Raw genomic sequence first — 19,607 nt, 5'->3', positions numbered from 1 at the left:
AATGACTGAATGTTTTTAGTGCTGAACAGAGAAGACTACCAGGTGAACTAATTTAAGTACAACCATACCTCTTCTGACGAATGTAATCTGTTCCCAGATACCTGCTTATCTAGCGAAAATTCACAAAAAGAAAAATCTCTTTATGGTGAAAAATAACAATCCATTCCAGACCCCAAATTGTTTTAGTTATAAAAAACATTGCCTGCCTAGTTAGACATCATTCATCATACCCAAGTACAGTACTGTACAGTAACATCTTCATTTGCTTTTTGTGTGATTACACACACACTCCCCAATTTTCATTTTCTTAACACCTTTATGGTCCATTATAAAGTCTAAATCACAAATTTTCTTACACGAGAAGTAAGGGTGCATACAATAGTAAACAACAAATGAAGCAAGACATGGTGAACTATGTGACATCTCTCCAGCCACTCTTACCAATATCTAGTTAGCGGAATATGATGCGTACATTTGATATGAAACAAGCCTTATAACGCCTTCCTCTTTACTCTCTACATTTGCTAGAGGTTTTGAACTTTTTTTGGCATCACTTCTTCATAGTTTCGAAGTTGGCTTTCGTTATTTCAAATGTGGGTAACAATTCACATGCTTTGTAGTACTGAATTTTCATAAAAAGATCATTTGTAAAAAGAGGTATTTCAAGACCTCAAATGTACCAATAATCATTCAAGTATTTTAGAGCATTGAAAGTTAACCAAATAATTATTCAGAATTTACACTGAAACAGAAACTATAGGACACAAGTGAAATATGTGAAGTGCAGAAACAACAAAAATACGGAGGCATTTTTTCACACAAAAGTTGTGGGAATCTGGAACATGTTTCCTTGCCATGATACTGAAGCTCAAAATCTGAAGAGATTCTTAGATTTCGCTACTAGCAAGCATGCATATTGGATGACATGAATGTCCTCTTGGGGTTTGGAGCCTTTACTATGTTTTAAGTTTCACAAATATTCAAAATAAAAAAGGGCACTCTAGATTCAACAGAAATATTCAAGACTTAGAAAGCTATATTTATTTTGTGTTTGAAAACAATCTCAGTAATTCATGCAATTTTATAACATTTAACAATCATTGGGAATGGACAATACACATAATGAGTAAGTTCTGCCACTTCTCTTTTAAATGGAATGTTTCCAGCCCATCATTTAAAAAAAAAAGAGCTATTAGAGAAATATGTTAATTTTACATGATATGTGGGCAAAACATTTGCTGAAGCTGAAATGTGAGCACTTCACATTATGATTAGGCAACTGGTATAGCATCCAACTGTTGCCAACAAAAGGCTAGATAGCTTTGAACTTTATGTACTTCTAACTTCTGCAAGGCAGCATTTCACTTACTCAAAACCACTTGAGCATTTAAAAAAAGTATACATTTTTGAAGACTGATAAATGCAGTATGAGACAAAAAAATTGGATTCATTCTATAAAACAGCATATTTTATAATTTCACATTTCTACATACTGTATTTAGAATGAGTTATTATTCGATAATACAATAAAACACATTCTATATTGAAGCAGTTTGCTTCTCCTCGCATTGCATGAAGAAAATGTAATTTAAGTAGAGTGACTGAGGGGTGATTAAGTAGGAAGGGTAAGACAGCGGAAATCTTAGATGGGAATCTTCAGTTAAGCAGAGAGCCAAGTGAGTGTAGATCTGTAGGAACGTAAGGTCTGTGTGTGAACAGGTTTGCTGGAGAAGAAAAGACTGCATGGGGAACTTAGCCTGTGTTTTTTAGTGTATACCACTCTTGCCAGAAGTCATCATTTGTAGTGCTGTTAATGTTTGTTTTGCAGTATGAGGTTTCTAGTTAGGTTTAAAAAGAAAAAATGAAGTATTGCAAATAAGTCATTAAATTTTTATGTTCATATGAACTCAGATACTCCTAAACCTTTATGTTGTTTCAGCTTCTCCACAAGGTTTTGAATCAAGCAGAAACCTTTTGATAAAGGGATAATTATAATCAAATGGGAGGTGCCTTTTCGATCTCAGAAAAAAAAAGATCCTTGTGCACTATTTTGAGATCAAAAGTTCAAAAGCATTTCTAATACACCCAGAGAATAGAGGCTTACAATCAGCACTTTGCATGCTTTCCAGAAAAAAAAATCCCTGGTCATCAGAATAAAAGAGCTCTCGATGGGGGTTAATTTACTGTTTCTTTCCTTGATCGATTTTGCCTTAAAGGTGGAATCTGGCATTTCAAAAAAGAAATTATAGAAAAAAAACAATTTGTGATATTTAGAAAACACATGTTTAAAAATGAAAAGGGCAAGGGCATACAATAAGCTGTGGAGTGAAGTTTTAAGCAAAAGAAGAAACACTTCTATCTAGAACATGAGTATATTTTGAATGTAGAGATTCAGCATCTAATTGCACCAAAATGTAACAATCAGCAAATTTGCTTGAAATCTTATACCAGTGATTAGTCAAATCACAGCATTATTAAGTCATTTATTTTAAACAATTTCTTTGAGCAATCATTCTAAGGACTTTAAGACTTCCCTTTTATGACATTTTCCTGATAATACTAGCCATTACAACTCAAAATTGCACAGAAAAATATTTTTCCTTGTGGTTATCTACACTGTTACCTGCTTTAGCACAAGCTACTAAAATCCATTTTTCAGTCTCATTCATAGAATAACCACTGACAAGGATCATCTTAATAGTAACTGAGGCTTACATTTCCTTTAAATTAAATGAATTTCCAAAAATTATATAAAGATGGGTATTTCCTTAGGCTTTTGTAAATGTTGCATTTTTTCCCAATATCATAATAAATTTCAGTTTCTTTATAAAAATTATCTTCAAATACACAATAATCCTCTTAAAAGCTACATTCTAAATGAGCCAACAGAACAGCCACTGATCAGTTTAAGAAAAAGGATGCTTCATTCTTCAGAGAACATTATATTTGAAGTAACTGAGATGCACAAGGCATATCAGAACTGCTATCACAGTTATTGTACTGAAACGCTAACTGAGGAAAAACTGTTTCTTCAAAGCAGCTATTCTTCAATGAAACTCAAGTGTGTACAAACCATTTTTGGTGTTGGCTGTATATATATACATATCCTGGACAGAACAGAATATTTTCTTCTTTTACATGAAAGAACTATATAAAATTGAGGGAAAAAAGTATTTCTTTTATTTCTACTAATAAGAATATCAGTAGATAATAAAAAATACCTGAAGCTTTCATTCGAAATCTTTCTGATATATGCCCATGCTAACCTATACTACATGATTTATACAGGCACAATAGTGTTACCCTGGACAGGAATGTTAGAATACAAAATTATACTTCCCTTTAGACAGAGCAATTGATTCGTCACTGATACAGCTACAAGGGTATATTACCTTCTTTTAATATATTTTTATAAGCTAACATACTTTATAACTGCAATTATAGCACATATGCATTTTAAAATCTACTGACAGCATTTCATAATAATAAAAAACTAAGAACCCCTATCCCTTTATACAGATTCAGTAGTATTGAAAGCAAACCTCATCCATCAATCAATGAATGTGAAGATTGCAAGTCCAGCACAGTAGCTAGTAAGGCCTCAATTAATATTATGGCAAAAAAAGAACATTTACATCCACAACTGAACTGCATTTTTCTATAACTAGAAAATCGCTATTATGTGCAAAAAAATGACATTTTCTTAGAAGTGTAGAGTACGGTAATGATTATTAAAAGAATTAGGCAAATATTTTCTTCCTAGTTGTAATTAGTGCCTTCCTCTGTTGTCACAGTGGCATTGTTTTTAACGGCGGCTTATTGTGTCAGTCCTCATGTTGATTGAACCATCTTCTTTAATCTTTCTATCTCCATCTGTAAGGGAGGTAAGGAAGGAAGAAAAAAAAATCTGATTTATAATAATAATAATAATAATAATTGCTTACACTTATATAGCGCTTTTTCTGGACACTCCACTCAAAGCGCTTTACAGGTAATGGGGACTCCCCTCCACCACCACCAATGTGCAGCATCCACCTGGATGATGCGACGGCAGCCATAGTGCGCCAGAACGCTCACCACACACCAGCTATCAGTGGGGAGGAGAGCAGAGTAATGAAACCAATTTATAGATAGGGATTATTAGGAGGCCATGATTGGTAAGGGCGAATGGGAAATTTGGCCAGGACGCCGGGGTTACACCCCTACTCTTTTCGAGAAACGCCCTGGGATTATTAATGACCACAGATAGTCAGGACCTCGGTTTTACGTCTCATCCGGAGGACGGCGCCTGTTTACAGTATAGTGTCCCCGTCACTATACTAGGGCATTAGGACTCACATGGACCGCAGGGTGAGCACCCCCTGCTGGCCCCACTAACACCTCTTCTAGCAGCAACCTTAGTTTTTCACAGGAGGTCTCCCATCCAGGTACTGAACAGGCTCACACCTGCTTAACTTCAGTGGGCTGTCAGTTGTGAGTTGCAGGATGATATGGCTGCTGGCCTATTATTTCCATAATAAAACCCTAATAGTATATTGAGTTCCGCATTTATTAAACAAAGTACTGTAGAGATTAATAACTTTTAAAGAAGGCTGCCTACATTATTCAGATATATTAATGAATTATTTATGCATCTTTATGAAACTGAAAACACAATACATTGTTTTTATTAAAAGGGTGACCTTGTAACGGTTTGCAACACACATAAAGGACAACTGTGTTCAATCAAAGGAAAATCAATACCAAAATATAAGAAGTGTTTAGCTCCCACTGTCTGATATGAAACATTTTCCTGCACATGCACCATGTTTCATAACCTTATTTATTGGGAGTGGTGTGTGTAGCAAGATCATGAGCAAACCATCCTAAATTTCACTGACACTGCTTAGGTAAGATTTTATTTTGACAGGGACACTTATCAGATCAACAAGTTCCACAATTTTAGATATTTGTTTTAATTTCAGAAATGTATTGGATACAAATATACATTTTGCATTAGACCTTGCAATGATTTGAAAAACATTTTCATTTTTTTTCCATTTAATCTCAGGCCTAAATAACGTAAACCAATTGAACTGAACAAATTAAGTGGATAACTCAAACTAGCTGTTTTTCCATGTCTTTATCTGGTGCATTTAAAATTCCAGACACCAAGCAATCAAGGACCATTGCTGCCCAATCCAGATTTTTGTGAACAGAATTCTGAAAAATATTTAATGGGACTACTCTCGGGTGGGAGGAGAGGTTGTGTGAGAGATTTCACATTTCCTCTGCTTTTTCTGAAGAAAAAAAGTTTACTACATTTTAATACTACTGCCTAAGAAAGAGATCGGGAGAGGAAGTTGGATTTTGAACAAAATTAAAAACAAAACTTACTGGGATTTAGTTTTAGTGATAAAAAGTTGTCATTGCACTGCAATATTAAGACATTATTTTGCCAAAATGATATGTGGACAAAAAAGGGTTCAAAAGTAAAAGCTTGATTAGATATGCTCCTATATCCCATAATTAGTTTTCTTTTTAAGAAGACTAATATAGAGACTTACATACAGTGCAGTCCATAAGTAGACAACAGCGACAGACTCCCGATGCAAATGCAAATGCCACATCTAGAATCAACTCTAGACTTTTTGTTTGCTCTCTTGTGCATGAACTAATGATGAAACAACACACAGCTGGCCAAGACACAACTGAGCAGCCAATTGTCCAATTACTTTTGGGGGGACTATGTATAAAAAGGGCTGTGATTCCTATATGGTTAACCCAATATAGACGTAAATACCCTCGAATTAAAGCTGACATTCTGCACTTTAACCTCATAGCCATTGTTTTTTTTTCAAATCCAATGTGCTGGAGTACAGAGCCAAAACAGCAGGAATTGTGTCACTGTCCAAATACTTATGGACTGCACTGTATATTAGTATTTATATACCTAATCTATTTTTCACTTAAGAGCTGAAGGCAATGTGGAAAACATATAATTAGCAGATTTAAAATTCATAGACCCTATGTGTCTCTATAGATTTAATACACCCAAACAAAATGTTCAACCACAAAAGGAGAACAGGATTACATTTAGCTGACCTCTGTGTGGGAGGCAAAAAAAATTCTGTCTTGGTTTTCCATTTCAATCCCAGAGAGAGCGCTGTACATGTAAGTGCTCGTTGCGGGCCTTTCAGTCAAAACTAGCAGCTCAGTTGGGGAGTGAAAACCCCTGAACAAAACTGCCTTTGCTGTGCTTTTGTCACTTCTTAATCTTCTGATCAATATGACAAACTTAGTGTGACATGGAACTTCCAGACTATCAAAATCAGCATTTTTTACCTGTAAGGCCTTTCGTTTGGACTTTTCTTCATCCAAATCATTTCTCAGGTCAGCAATTTCTTTCCTGAAGTCAAAAGAGCATTTTTTTTCTTTACAACTTGGTAGAGAATTCATGATCGACAATTAAAATGGTCCCAAAGTAAAACAATAAAAGACAGTCAGGTATTGCCAAATCACTTTTTTAAAATTTGGAACTTTTTTGACAAATCTGTTTCCTACCACTGAATAAACAATGTAGTCCTGCTTTACTTTGGAATAAAACATGATTTAGGTGAAAAAAGAAGATATAAAACTATACATTATACATAAATGTAAAATGTAACTAGACCTTCAGTATAAAAGTCTAGCTACTTACACATGGAAATTTGAAATGAATTTCACATTGACAGTTTAAGAGTAGAAAGTGAGGGATTGAGTAATACAATAATCTTAAATCCTAACAACTAATCAAAGCTAATCACAGCAAATCAAAGTACTTATAATTTGCAAAAAAATACCTAAGAAACATGACTTTGAACACCTTCAAGGGATTCAGCAACTATCAATGACATTTGGTTACTGTCTTCAGTATTTTCAGACAAATTACTATATTATTTGTCATTGAAAATTCCAAAGATTATTTTTTGAGCATGTTGTTAGTTTTAACAACATAAGAAAAGTTGCAAACGAGGAGGCCATTCAGTCTATCTGGTCTATTTGGTAGCAGGTTTAGTGATTGAGCTTTAATTAAATTTGAAGAAGGTGAACAGCTAAGTATTTGAAAGATCACACTTACATCTGTTGCTCTTTGAGCAATTCTACTGTGTGAAGTAGCTCCATTATTTGTGCTTTGAGGTCTTCTACTTCAGATTTACTCTCTTCTTCCACCTCCGCTTTGGGTTTGGGGTTTACCGTGGTAACAACAGCAGAGGCTGGTTTTGAGGGCAAGGCAGCAGTTGGATTCAACAGTGATGGCTGAATGGAGAAAAACAGCACACATATGACATTATAATGGGATCACTTACTCCCCCCCCCCACCACAAATGCAAATTAAAGGTCCATTAGTTATATATTTCAATATGGATTTGGCCTCTAAAATGTACTTTAAGATATTCACTTATGCAATCTTTCTTTAATATTTGGTCCAGTATATATCTAGGCTACTGTGCTGCTCAAAGCAATTCTGACGTTATTGCCTTTGTGTTTAAAAGGCACTACTTTATTACTACAGACAACTCAAACGTTGAAGTCACCCAAAGTTCACATCCCCTGTTGCCAGATGCATAATGAAAATTAATATTGCAATTACAAATGTCTTTACCCTCAGCAATAAAGGATGAAATGATGCACAAATATGTATATGTTCATCCATCTTCTAACCACTTTATCTAATCCATGGTCACTGGGGAGCCAAAGGCTATCCTGGCAAGCAACAGGCTCAAGGCAGAATACACCCTGGATGGGATGCCAGTCCATCACAGGGCAGACAGACACAAACATACAATGGTGTGAAAAAGTACACCCCATGAAAAGGTTTGTCTTTTTTACATTTTTGGACAAAAGGATATTTGATCGTCATTTCAACACCGTTAGATAAAGGTGATCTAATTTTAAAAAATAACATTGAAAAATCACATTTTGCACTCATTTGTACTATTTAAATCAACAGAAATGCAATTTCCTTGTGTGGAAAAAGTTAGTACACCCCTACCTTTATTATTGCATCAAATGCCTAAAATTAGATTGAGGTTAGATTAGAATTAGAACACCAAAACAGGTGCAAATGATTAGAACATCATTAGAGAGTAACTTGGAGGGCATTGCCTTATATAAACACCAGAAACCTGTGGTCTGGTTTGGTCTAATTGATGTGCGTGGCTTCATCATGCCAAGATCAAAAGAGCTCTCGGAAATCCTCAGAAGAACAATTGTTGATGCCTATGTGTCTGCAAAGGGTTTTAAAGCCATTTCTAAGTAATTTGTAGTCAATCACTCCACTGTTCTAAAGATCATCTACAAAAGGAGAATATTTCAAACCACTTGCAATCTATCTAGACGAGGTCTTCCCACCAAATTCTGCCCAAGAGCTGATCGAAAGATGTTGCAGGAAGTCTCCAAGAATCCCAGGATAACAACAAGTGATTTACAGGCAAGTCTTGCCTTAGTCAGTGTCAAAGCGCATGAGCCAACCATCCGAAAGAGACTGCACAACTTTGCCCTACATGCAAGGTCAGCAAGGAAGAAGCCTCTGCTCTGAAAGAAGAATATAGATGCACGACTGAAGTTGTTGGAACAATGTGCTCTGGACGGATGAGACAAAGGTAGAGCTGTTTGGCCACAATGCCAGACACCATGTATGGCGAAAAACAAAAATTTCCTTTGACCAAAAGAACCTCATGCCAACTGTAAAGCATGGTGGTAGAAGCAATATGGTTTGGGGCTGCTTTTCTGCCTCAGGGCCTGGCCAGCTTGCCATCAGAGTCAACCATGAGTTCTACATTGTATCAGAGAGTACTTGAGGAGAATGTGAGAACATCTGTCAGAATTGCAGGGAATGCATCAGCCTGAACCAAAGAGGGTTTCCATGACTGGCAATGTAACGGCAATGCCTCTGGTCTGCCAAGACACTGTGTGCCTGCATCAAGAATTACATTGAGAACATTGAGAAGTAGTTGCTAAATGCTGGAAGACACTGCAGAACTGTGTAATATGTTAAAAAGTCGATCGGTCAAAACTGTGACCTCCACATCAATGCATATGGCGACAAATTCAATTTCAGTTCCAAAATTTAGACATAAAATTCAAATATAAACCTGGCAAGTTACATGAAAGGAGAAGCATGAAGTCAACTTCCCTTAAAAGTAAAGGTCTAAAATGTGGGAAGATCACCACATTATCCATATGTATATAGTGCCTTCTTAGGAACTGTATGGCATAAGAACAAAAGAACATAAGATAGCCAGCTCTGTTGAGATTATGGTGATGTTTCAGTTATCCTCTAGTTTGAAATAGAAGACGAAACCAGATTTTCTTTATTTTTTATTGTAAAGATATGCACATTAACACTTGAAAAAAATGCTACAGCCCTATGCTGTTTTTGCAATATTATCTTCTTCCATACTTTCCATATTGCATTATAATTTAAGAAAATAACATTGGTTGGATTTATACATTTACTATGCTCAAATCTAACTGATGGACAAAATCAATATTCAAAAATAGGAAATAAGTGCTGCCACTGATTGTTACCTCCTAAATTCACAGAATACAGAGAAAGACACATCACAGAATGGTTACATTTGGAAAGATATTTACAGGTCAGTGAGTAATCAGAACCCCCCTTCTACATAGAAATCCCAGAATACTATCCTTATAACCAGACCCTAAAAACTTTTTTCAAGACAAAGAGAACTTGTTTCATAATAAAAAAAACATGGATCTAAGCAGGATGAATTTGACTCTACAAATGAATGATCAAAAATGAATGAAAATCAGTTTCTCTGTTCTAATTAATCATTACTCAGGAGAGATGATTTAGCCTATGGATTCTACAACACAAGAAATCAGAATTTCCTAATAAACTCTTTAAAGATTTTTTATTTAATAAACGTCAGAGTCCAGTGCTCTTTTGGTGTTCATATTCCCAGGACACAATCTAGTTACAACTTTGATTCAAAGAAGTACTTCTCCTTTTGATGATTGTTTTTTTTCCTGTCTCAGACTATAGGAATGCTTTGACTGGGTGATGCTGTGTTTTGCACCAGCTATCATCTTCTGCAGTTACGCCAAAAATGTCAAGTTTTACCATGTTTTACCACAACTCCATGTGGGATTTGAGATGGATTTGCAAATCAGCATAACCGGGATATTTTTGAATCAGGGACATTTTCAGTCATCTCAGCCATTGTTTTTCACCTGTTTCTTCTTTGCTTGACTGCTCAGTTGGGAGCGATAGCCTGATCTAGACATCATCAGGGTTGTATGAAGCACCTTCAATTTCTTGATGATTGAGTAGATTGTGTATACAGAGATTAGGACCACTATTATTGCACACAACGGCCAGTCAATTAATTGTACAGCTCGCTAAGGTAGTTTAGTACACCAAAATTAATTTATGAGTTTGAATACTTACACAATTATAATTAATTTACTTCTATTTTTATTTTCCTTGACTGTGTGGAATATTTTCTATATATAACATTAATTGCTATTGTGAACTTTGAGCTAACAAAATGTGAAAACTGCACAAGGCTCTTCATATTTTTGCAAGGAACTGTATTCATGCAAGCTACTTAGAATTCAGTTTAGTATTTTCCATTTACATAGCTGTACTACATAGCATATCTTAGCTACTGTATATTATGTAATTGGTTTTCGTAGGATTTCTATGCTCCTTCACTTCAACTTTATTATAACTATCTTTAAAGAATGATAAATGCAGATTAACAGAAGTCGCTGACTTTGCAACAAAGCATATCAATATTGGTGGTCCGTGGTAGCCTTCCTTTTCATCCTCATAAAACACTAAATGTTTTTTTTTTAAACTACAGTAATAGTATCTTTAACTAAATATCTGAAACAATGCCTGCCCCTGAAAACCATCTCTTAGCCCACTGAGCATTACCCTGGTACAATTTGATAATATTTCTAGTGTTGAAGCTTAAGAGTGGATCATCTTGCCTGTTGCCCATGCTGACCAGGGGTCAAATGGGACAAATTCCTAACAGTTAGCTAGGGGAAACTCCAAGCAGGACAGCTGAAGTAATTGATCAGACTGATTTAATCTCTGTAGTCATTTGGGCCACACTTTTATTCATCTCCACTTTCAGATGAGTGCTATGGAAAGATTCTGTTGTCTTGACAGGAAGCCTTTAAATGTGCTAATGCCTTCAGTTCTCTTGGGTCAGCTATTGCAAACGTGTATGAGCTGGAACATGGCTGAAGGTCCAATTCTACAATGTTATTTTTTAAAGAAAAATGATAATTCCCTTTTTAAAAAAAAAGAAAATCTGTATTTCTATAGCAGCATAATGTTTATAGAACATTATATATTATAATATTTACAAGGATTTTAGGACATATGTGAATATATTTGTTTTCAAATTAAAATTGGAAAACAAAGAACAGTAATGTTTTCTTTAGTCAAAAGAAATACCTGAGAAATACAGAAATTTGTAATTGTAAAAACGTATAAAAATGACAGATTTTCTTTAACAAGGAATATAATTTTAATTAAATTCCATGTTCATACTTTGAAGCCAGTTCTGGTATAGTGTGTGAAACAACTGCTGTTGATGAAAGAAAAACCCCAGTGTTAAATTACCATTAACTCTCCTAAATTATAATGAAATTTCATGTTCTGCTTATGATCATTACATAAAACCAATAATAAAATGAAAAAGTTATAACCCCCATTTCCCAATTAGGATACAAATTTTAAAAGCTAACAAGACTAAAAAACAGAGGTGCATACAAATTAGTCCCTTAACCAAGCAAAAATAAAAATACTGTGAAAGGTTTCAGATGGTTTCAAGAAATTTTGTACGAGGTTTCATAGCTGTGCACACGTCTACTTGGAGACGTCTAGATAAACAAATATTTTACAGACAGGTATAGACAGAAAGATGAATAGGAGATAGATACAGGCAGACAAAGTCTGAAAGACAATGTAACTTTCACAACAACTTAAAATGAAAATTTAGGCCAACTGAGTCAGCAATGTTTCAATTATGTCATGATTGAAGGAAGGCCACAGGAATACTGTATGTGGCTCCTGGTGACCACAGCAGGACTACATTGCTTTCATGATGCATAAATCTGTTCCTGTCTCATGTCAACCCAGCACAGGGTGTGAAAGCACTGGGGCCTTTCAAAGGTGTTAGTAATAACACAGATAAGTGTTTGTCTTTATTTTTAGGTGCAGAAGTGGTAATCGCAGCAACTCATAGAAAATGGACTGCTATTTCCAGCAAGCAAAATCACAGTAAGGTCCAAATTTACAAATATGTTGTTGCAAAATATTGTTTGTAATGCTTCATATAACATTTAAAGTGCTCACAGATGTACATAATCCTTTATTATTTGAGATCCATCAAGCTTTAGGAAAGCCTTATCATGTCAAGGCTGAATCAGAGGTATTAACAGTATTAATAATAACATTACATAACCCTGTGGGTGTAAATGAGATTCTTTTTTAGATCCACTAGTTCCTGTAATAATATTTCCTTGCTTAGCTTAAAGTTAAAGAATAAAAAAGGCTAGGGTGAAACTCAAAAGAAGTTTGTACCACAAAACAGAAAATGTTCTCCAGATGGATTTAATATATTTAAATAATAGTCAAAAACTGTTGAGGATATCCGAGGAAAAAGAAGAAAAAGGACTAAATACTGATTTTACCCCATTTAACATTAACCAAGACCATTTTATAAATGGCAACATGATACTGAAATGTTCAGAAAAGGAGGTCATTCAACACTACTTCAAATGCTGCAATTGCTCAACCAAAATCTATTAGTTGTAGAATTTATTTCTGTAAGATTTCATCTGGTCAGTGTAAGTAATCTTTATTCAAGATCATTCAAGATTTTATCATCCTACACTATTTTGCATTTTTACTTTGGTGCCGTCTCCCTTTCCCCTGAAACATTTAATCCTACATTGTCCACTCCCTTGCTGACCACATCATAGAAATGCATATTAATATAACTGATATGAAAAGCAAAGAACCCTTTTCCATTTAACATTCAGTAGTTGTTTTCTTCAAATTTCTCACATTGTACATGCTATCACGCTACTTTTGTGATTTTCTGATGTTGACCTTTAAACCTAATTTGCTATGTAACCTGTTACAGTAAAAACACATTTAGGTAATCAGAGCATTCTGAGGAATTTATGTATATATTTACATAAATCTATAAGGCCAATGAAAAATGTTGTGATTGATCAAAGAAAACTGTCATATAAATAAGCATTGCCCATGAACAAATTCAACTGTTTCACATTCACAATTGCAGAAAAATCAAATGCTCAAAGTAAAAAAAAATACTGCACATTGAATGTTCTCAGGAATTTAGCTATACTTTAAAATGTGCACATTCCACATTCCAATTATCTCTGAAGTGTTTTTGTTCACATTTAAGAGCATTTCATAGTATTTTCTTTTAGTCTATGAAGAAAATCAGTTTTACATAATGCAATACAATAACCACTAAACTATGATTTGTTGTCTGTAATGAAATGCATACTTGTTTTCACTATTAGATCTAACTTCAGTTCTCCTCCCTCATTTTCTATTGATATGTCTTAAAATACTGTCCATCCACTGTGAATAAAAGCCTTATATAATTTGGTATCAACAGTGCTAGAATCTACCTTTTTGAAGTCTGATAACTTTGGCTTGGTCATTTCTTCTTCTTCCATCTTCTGATTTTTTTCTGCAATAATCTCTTTATTTGTCTGAAAACAGAAAAAAAAATTGACCTAAACATTGAAAGTTATAGTGATAGCTGTAATAGTAACAAAGAAAAAGGTGGAACAAAATTTCACATATTAAGTTTGAGCTATAGGCCATTGTAACTAGCTGAAACACGCAAGATCAGAAGAACTAGATTATGAAACTGTCTCGGGTTGCTTTACAGGTAAAAAAGTGTATAGAATTTGAGATGACAGCATCTGCTTCAGTATCCTTGAGTCAATCATCTTATTCTCTGTACAGCTCTATCTTTAGTTAAAAACGTGTGTCCTTTACATTTTTAGCATCTTGTTCTAGATTTGCAGTATAGTTTGGGGGGGCGCTGAAGCCCATGAAATTAAGAAGAGTTCACTGTACACTATGACATTGACTTAGTTGGAAAGGGAGTGCATCATCGCCAAATTGCTTTTAGAAGTTTAGACTGGCTCCTATCTTAATCTTGAATAAGGCTTAGGCTAAGAGGAATGCACCTTTGATTGTGATTCTCTACTCATGTGACAAATTTTCCATTTAATTTTCTCAATAGCACAACTTCTTTTTTTTTCAGCAAACCATGGAATTACAGAGCAGAAGTTGCACGTTCATGTAAACAAAATCATGCAAACACTGAAAAAGTGACTCACTGTAGTCAGCAGTCTTAAACCTCATTACTCAGCTACACTAATGAGTGAGCATCAGTTCATTGTCTTATATTTTGAGCTTGTTCATCCATTCCACCATGTGGAATTCTTAGTATTTCTTACAGGAACCAATTGGTATGCTCTTTGTATGTATGGATCTCAATCCTTTGTACCTCAATGACAGAGTAAAATACTACAAAAAATATTACAGGTAAACAACACAGAACTTTCTTTTGCTGTGTAGTTGTCAGACACAGAAAGACACTCACTGAATGGCCCCCTGCAAACTGTGTGGGCAGCCTCCTTCCAGGCATTTTTGGTCTACTTGTTGTCGGGTGGGAGAGCTTTCCTGAGGTAGAATTGAGCTCATCAAAACTTATAAGATCTGTAGAAATAAAAGAACACATTTGCAAAAACACAGCATTCTTTACGTGTATTGTAACTACAAATGTTTTCATTCAAACCTAATATGCACAAAAACCAAATTAAAGAATAGATTTGAACACTAGGTCCTGTTTTTTTCCCTAACAACTCAAACATGCATGCTATAACAACTAAATATTGTCTTCAGCACAAGGAAACCCCATTCATTCCATATGCATTCATAACTTCACCACTACAGTGAACAATAATAAGCTTTTCTGCTTTTAGCTGCACTTTTATGGCACTTGGATTCAGGTCAGGTTATTTATAAGCAGAAGCATGCACTATAAATGCACAAAGGGGACTGCAGCACATAAATCTGCAAAACCTTAGAATAACTGTCACTTCCTTGCAATTTTATCAAAGATGGTTACAATAACTTTCTCAGCATATTAGGTAAACATATTCAAGAAGTAATGCAACATCATACACTGTATAAAGGAAAGGCTATCTCCTATTATTATGGAATATACATGGCCCTTCTATGCATTTAAATAAGTGCTCTAATAGTTATATACATTTTCCCAGACTACATTTTGACAACATCTTCAAAACTGAAATTGTACAGTTTGAAGTTTGGAATTACACTCCTTTAATGTACAGGATAGATTTATCTACTGAATGAGAAAAACAATATTCATAAAAACAAATGCTACAACTGATTCATAATTTGAAATGCACTGTTAACGAAACAATAAATATGCAATTGTTACACATATCACTGGCAAACAGAACTCAGGGTCAAATGAACTACAGCTTACTAAGAAAACACTCAACATGGCAAATACCCAAACACTAGCAAGGATAATACCTTTCGACATTCCTCAACCTTAATACTACGAAATGTTAAAAAATAATAAAACTTTATCACTAAGTTGACTGAGGTTAAAAAATAAAGACTCTTATGAAAAATGTTTCAGAGAAGTGATTCATTGGGGGCATGAACTCTTTCTTGGAAAATGGAAACCTTTTAGTGGCTCTTTGATGTAGCATGGCTTTTAGCAAAACGTTAATGCTACCTCAAAAGACAATTGAAAAAAAAATCTAGATACTTCAGTTTCACAAAATGCCCCTTAGAGATCAAGTTCACAAAACATTTCTTAGATTATTAACACATCTTCACAGTACACCATTCTTCCATTTCCTCATTGTATCATTGGTCTTGATAAGAAATAAAAGGCAATACAAACAGGTTTCACAGAATTTCAAAATATATACTTAAACCATCTGCAGGAAGACAAAAAGTCTCATATTTTTAAAAATAAATTAATAATGAAGGGGTTAGAGTGTAAGAAGTAATAATAATACAATTCAAACTAATTTGTCTGATCATTTGCATGACAAATAGAACTATTTTCCAGTTTTCTGGTGAACCTGCACGTGGACCATTTTTGAAGCATTTTTACACATCTGATATTTTTTGCTGGTTATGTACAAAGAATACAATACAAGCTAAATAACAGAAATAATAAAATTACTTGGGTGCATCACCGACATGATTGTTCAGTGAGTTTGTCACAATTTCCCAACGAAAAAGCACCAAATGAGATGCAGGGGATGCCACAAATGCATGAAAAGAAAAGTGAGATTAAGTGCAAAATGGAGCCCTAGAGAAAGCTGATATGTTTAACAATATGCGCTAGTTATCCACGGAAGGAACTTGCTCTTTTAGCATATAAAGGAAACTATTTTAACTGAGGAGAAAGTGGAATGCGTAGCAGATATTTATCATACCTTCTCAATACAGTGTACTGATGGCTCAGCCCTCCAAAACAAAATCATAGGATACTTGCAGGGTGCTGGCCTGATGCCCACAGTTTCTCGAACTTTGTCAAGCAAAATGGAGGAGTAGAAGTAAACAAAAGTTTGGTTCAAGTTTCAATCCAGAGATGAATGGTGTAAAATGTACTGTGGAGGTGGGAAAATAGCTTTATGACCACACCAGTCCCTAATGTGGTGTATCATTTATTCTAGCATTACAGGAGAACAGTGTGAGCATTTAATAAATGTCATGACGGCAAATCAATAAAATTAAAACTTCATTCATTAAATGATATAATTTGTTATTCATATTTACTGAATATGTTGTTTGGTTATACAGGTTTGTCAGTGATGGTGGTATGTTACTATATTACTAGTATTATTTCACAACAGAAAGAAGATAAATTGGGTAAATCACCAGCTGCTTGAAAACATTAAAAAAGCACAACGGACATAAGTTGGAAGCTTAGTAGATTCAGTTTAGGGTATTGCCTTCCTAGTGTGTCATCAGTTTTTTTTAAATTACATGTAAAATAAAGAGAAAATACTGACCACAACCATTCTTCTGTATTGGAGACATTTTCATTTATACACTTTAAGGGGCTACATTTTCTATTAAGGGTGACAACAAATTGTAACTGAATCCTCTGAACCACACAGCATGACGTATATTATTGATCCAAACTGTATAAAAAGTACTCAAGAATCATCTCTTAATTTACATCTCTAAGCTTCTTGTAAGAAATTGAGAAATCACAGCTCCTGTTAGGTAAAGACTGCCAGGCAAAAATAATACAAATAACTGATCACAAAGGACAACGTTATAGAAATTAATCTTAAGAAAACCTGTGAGGCTTTAATTGTTTCTATTTCTGCATCTAGTTTTCATTTCTTGCTCTAATTATTGTGATTGTGTTTTTTTTTGTACCGACAATGAGGCAATGTTTAAAGAGGCCTGGGACTTCAAGATGATCAAGGGTCACACAGCACTGGCAAAGATAGCTCTTAAGAAATACAAAAGTAGTGGTTCTAAAAGTGTTACTCACAATATTAACCCCTGACCTTCAGATCTCTATGTTGTATTTCTCATAAAGTACTGTATGTTACTTTAAAAAAAGTATTTTGTATATTTTTTTCCAAAAATAAAAAATTGGTTGAAAATCTCTTTTGATGTTCAACTAATTATGCAGTATTTTCCCTGTGCAGATTTCTAGTTATGTTATGAAGTCAATATTAATCTATTCTCATTTAAGTGTCACATTAGCAACAATCAGCTATATTGTCATTGCCAAAAACACAGAAAACAGTTATAAAAAGCAGCCACAAAGGTTACATAATAGAAATTAGACAACAAAATCTTGATCTGAAATCAAAAGATCTTACGATTTTCACCCTTTAATTTGTCACATACCTATTTCAACTGCTTTATCACCCCAGTCACCAGACAATGTCTTTGGTTTGCTAGGAGGTGTTGGTTCAAATTCAGACTTTGGCCGTATAGAAGGCACCTCTCCATTTGGCCTACAAAACAGAAAAAAACACTTTAAGCGACTACTTTTGAAAAACAGAAGCACAACGGATGTTTATATTTAAAAACAAGTCATTTATTATACCACCGACCAGGCTACTGTTACAATGCATATGATTGTCACCTACTGACTGCAGTTCATGTTTCATTTACTCCAAAGCTTTACAGTTAATTCAAATTACTTGCCTAACACAAGAAAAGGATACATAAAGGAAAAAAATAAAAAGCCAAAAGGTTTTAGAAAAAGATTAAGTAGAAGTGCTGTTCTTTAAGAGAACAAACTAGACTAAAAGAATGGAGGGACCACAGACAAGGTTTCTGAAATGGTTACTCTGCTTTGTAGTATCTGTGTTGAATTTTCTTCTCTCCGAAAGTTGGTTTAATCATACTTTAATTAAAAGCACATTGTATCATCGAGAACGTAAGATGTTTCTTATAGAAACAGGAAACAAAAGACCAAGGTGGATAAGGAATAACATATTGATAAAAAACACCGTATTAGCAATACAACAATCAAAGCCATAATAACAAATACCTTTGCTGGGGGTACTACAAATAATGGCATTATGTAACATTTCCCCTAAAATGAAATTATTGGAAATTATTACCTTTTAATTTCTAATTTTTACATGCATATATGTTTGATATACAGTACATAGCTGCAATTGAAACAAATGTGATTTATCACTATCAAAAAAGTACCAATGCATTTATTATTGAATATATTTGTCCCTCTATGATAACATATAGACCCAATGCATTCATATAACCTTAATAACATTTGAAAATAAAGTGTTGGCAGTTAAATGTTTACAATTATAAAACACATGACATTTAAATAATTGTGGTGCAATGGGGAGCACAGCTGCTTTGCAGCACTGGGGCCTTGGGTTCATTTGCTGCGCTGCTATCTGCATGGAGTTTTTAACCGAATGTCCTCTCCACAATGAACAAAACCTTTATTTTAAATTCAACTGTTTAAACTCATTTATTTTTTAACTGTAATGTAATTTGTTTTATGTAAATATGCAATAAAACTGCAGACAAATTAGAAAAAAGTCACACCAATTTAGAAAAAAAGACTAGGAGACTACAATGCCTCTAACGTCTACAGCTATTGCACCTACAGTACTTCAAAAATCAGTATTTCAAAAATCTTAGCAAGTCTTAATTATGATGTATATATACCAAAAGTTGTTCTGCACTTTGTAGTTCAACAAGGAAATTTAAAATGGTGTTGATTTTGCTCTACTGTGAGAGAGTGAAGCCTTGGTTATGTTCTTGCCACAACTATGGGAACTTTTCCCTAATAAAAAGTACCAACAGCAACAGGAGAATGACCCAAAGCACACGGCAAAAACTATCAAGGAATAGCTTGTAAAAAAGAAGGTTAGTATTCTGCAATGGCCCAGCCAGAGCCCAGACTTGAATGCAATTGAAAATCTGTAGTATGACCTGAAAACTGCTGTTGGAGTAAATTTGCATTGAAGAATGGACAAAA

The 19,607-nt window shown here is 34.4% G+C and overlaps 1 protein-coding gene across 1 annotated transcript in view; it reads right to left on the bottom strand.

Annotated features, from left to right (window-relative positions):
* Positions 1-1,026: 1,026 nt before the first annotated feature.
* cd2ap (CD2 associated protein) overlaps positions 1,027-19,607 on the bottom strand; it is a 91,075-nt gene continuing 72,494 nt past the window's right edge. The window contains exons 14-19 of the mRNA XM_088905539.1: positions 17,990-18,099; positions 14,664-14,779; positions 13,675-13,758; positions 7,100-7,278; positions 6,325-6,388; positions 1,027-3,873 (exon numbers count right to left, since the gene is read on the bottom strand). Of these exons, the coding sequence (XP_088761665.1) occupies positions 3,832-3,873; positions 6,325-6,388; positions 7,100-7,278; positions 13,675-13,758; positions 14,664-14,779; positions 17,990-18,099 (595 nt within the window). The 3' untranslated portion in view covers positions 1,027-3,831. The remainder of the gene's footprint in view (positions 3,874-6,324; positions 6,389-7,099; positions 7,279-13,674; positions 13,759-14,663; positions 14,780-17,989; positions 18,100-19,607) is intronic.

The sequence above is a fragment of the Atractosteus spatula genome, chromosome 2 (assembly GCF_055471065.1).
Source record: "Atractosteus spatula isolate fAtrSpa1 chromosome 2, fAtrSpa1.hap1, whole genome shotgun sequence".
Taxonomy (NCBI): Eukaryota; Metazoa; Chordata; class Actinopteri; order Semionotiformes; family Lepisosteidae; genus Atractosteus; species Atractosteus spatula.
The sequence above is the reverse complement of the archived record's forward strand: the minus strand, read 5'-3'. Positions and strand labels throughout refer to the sequence as shown.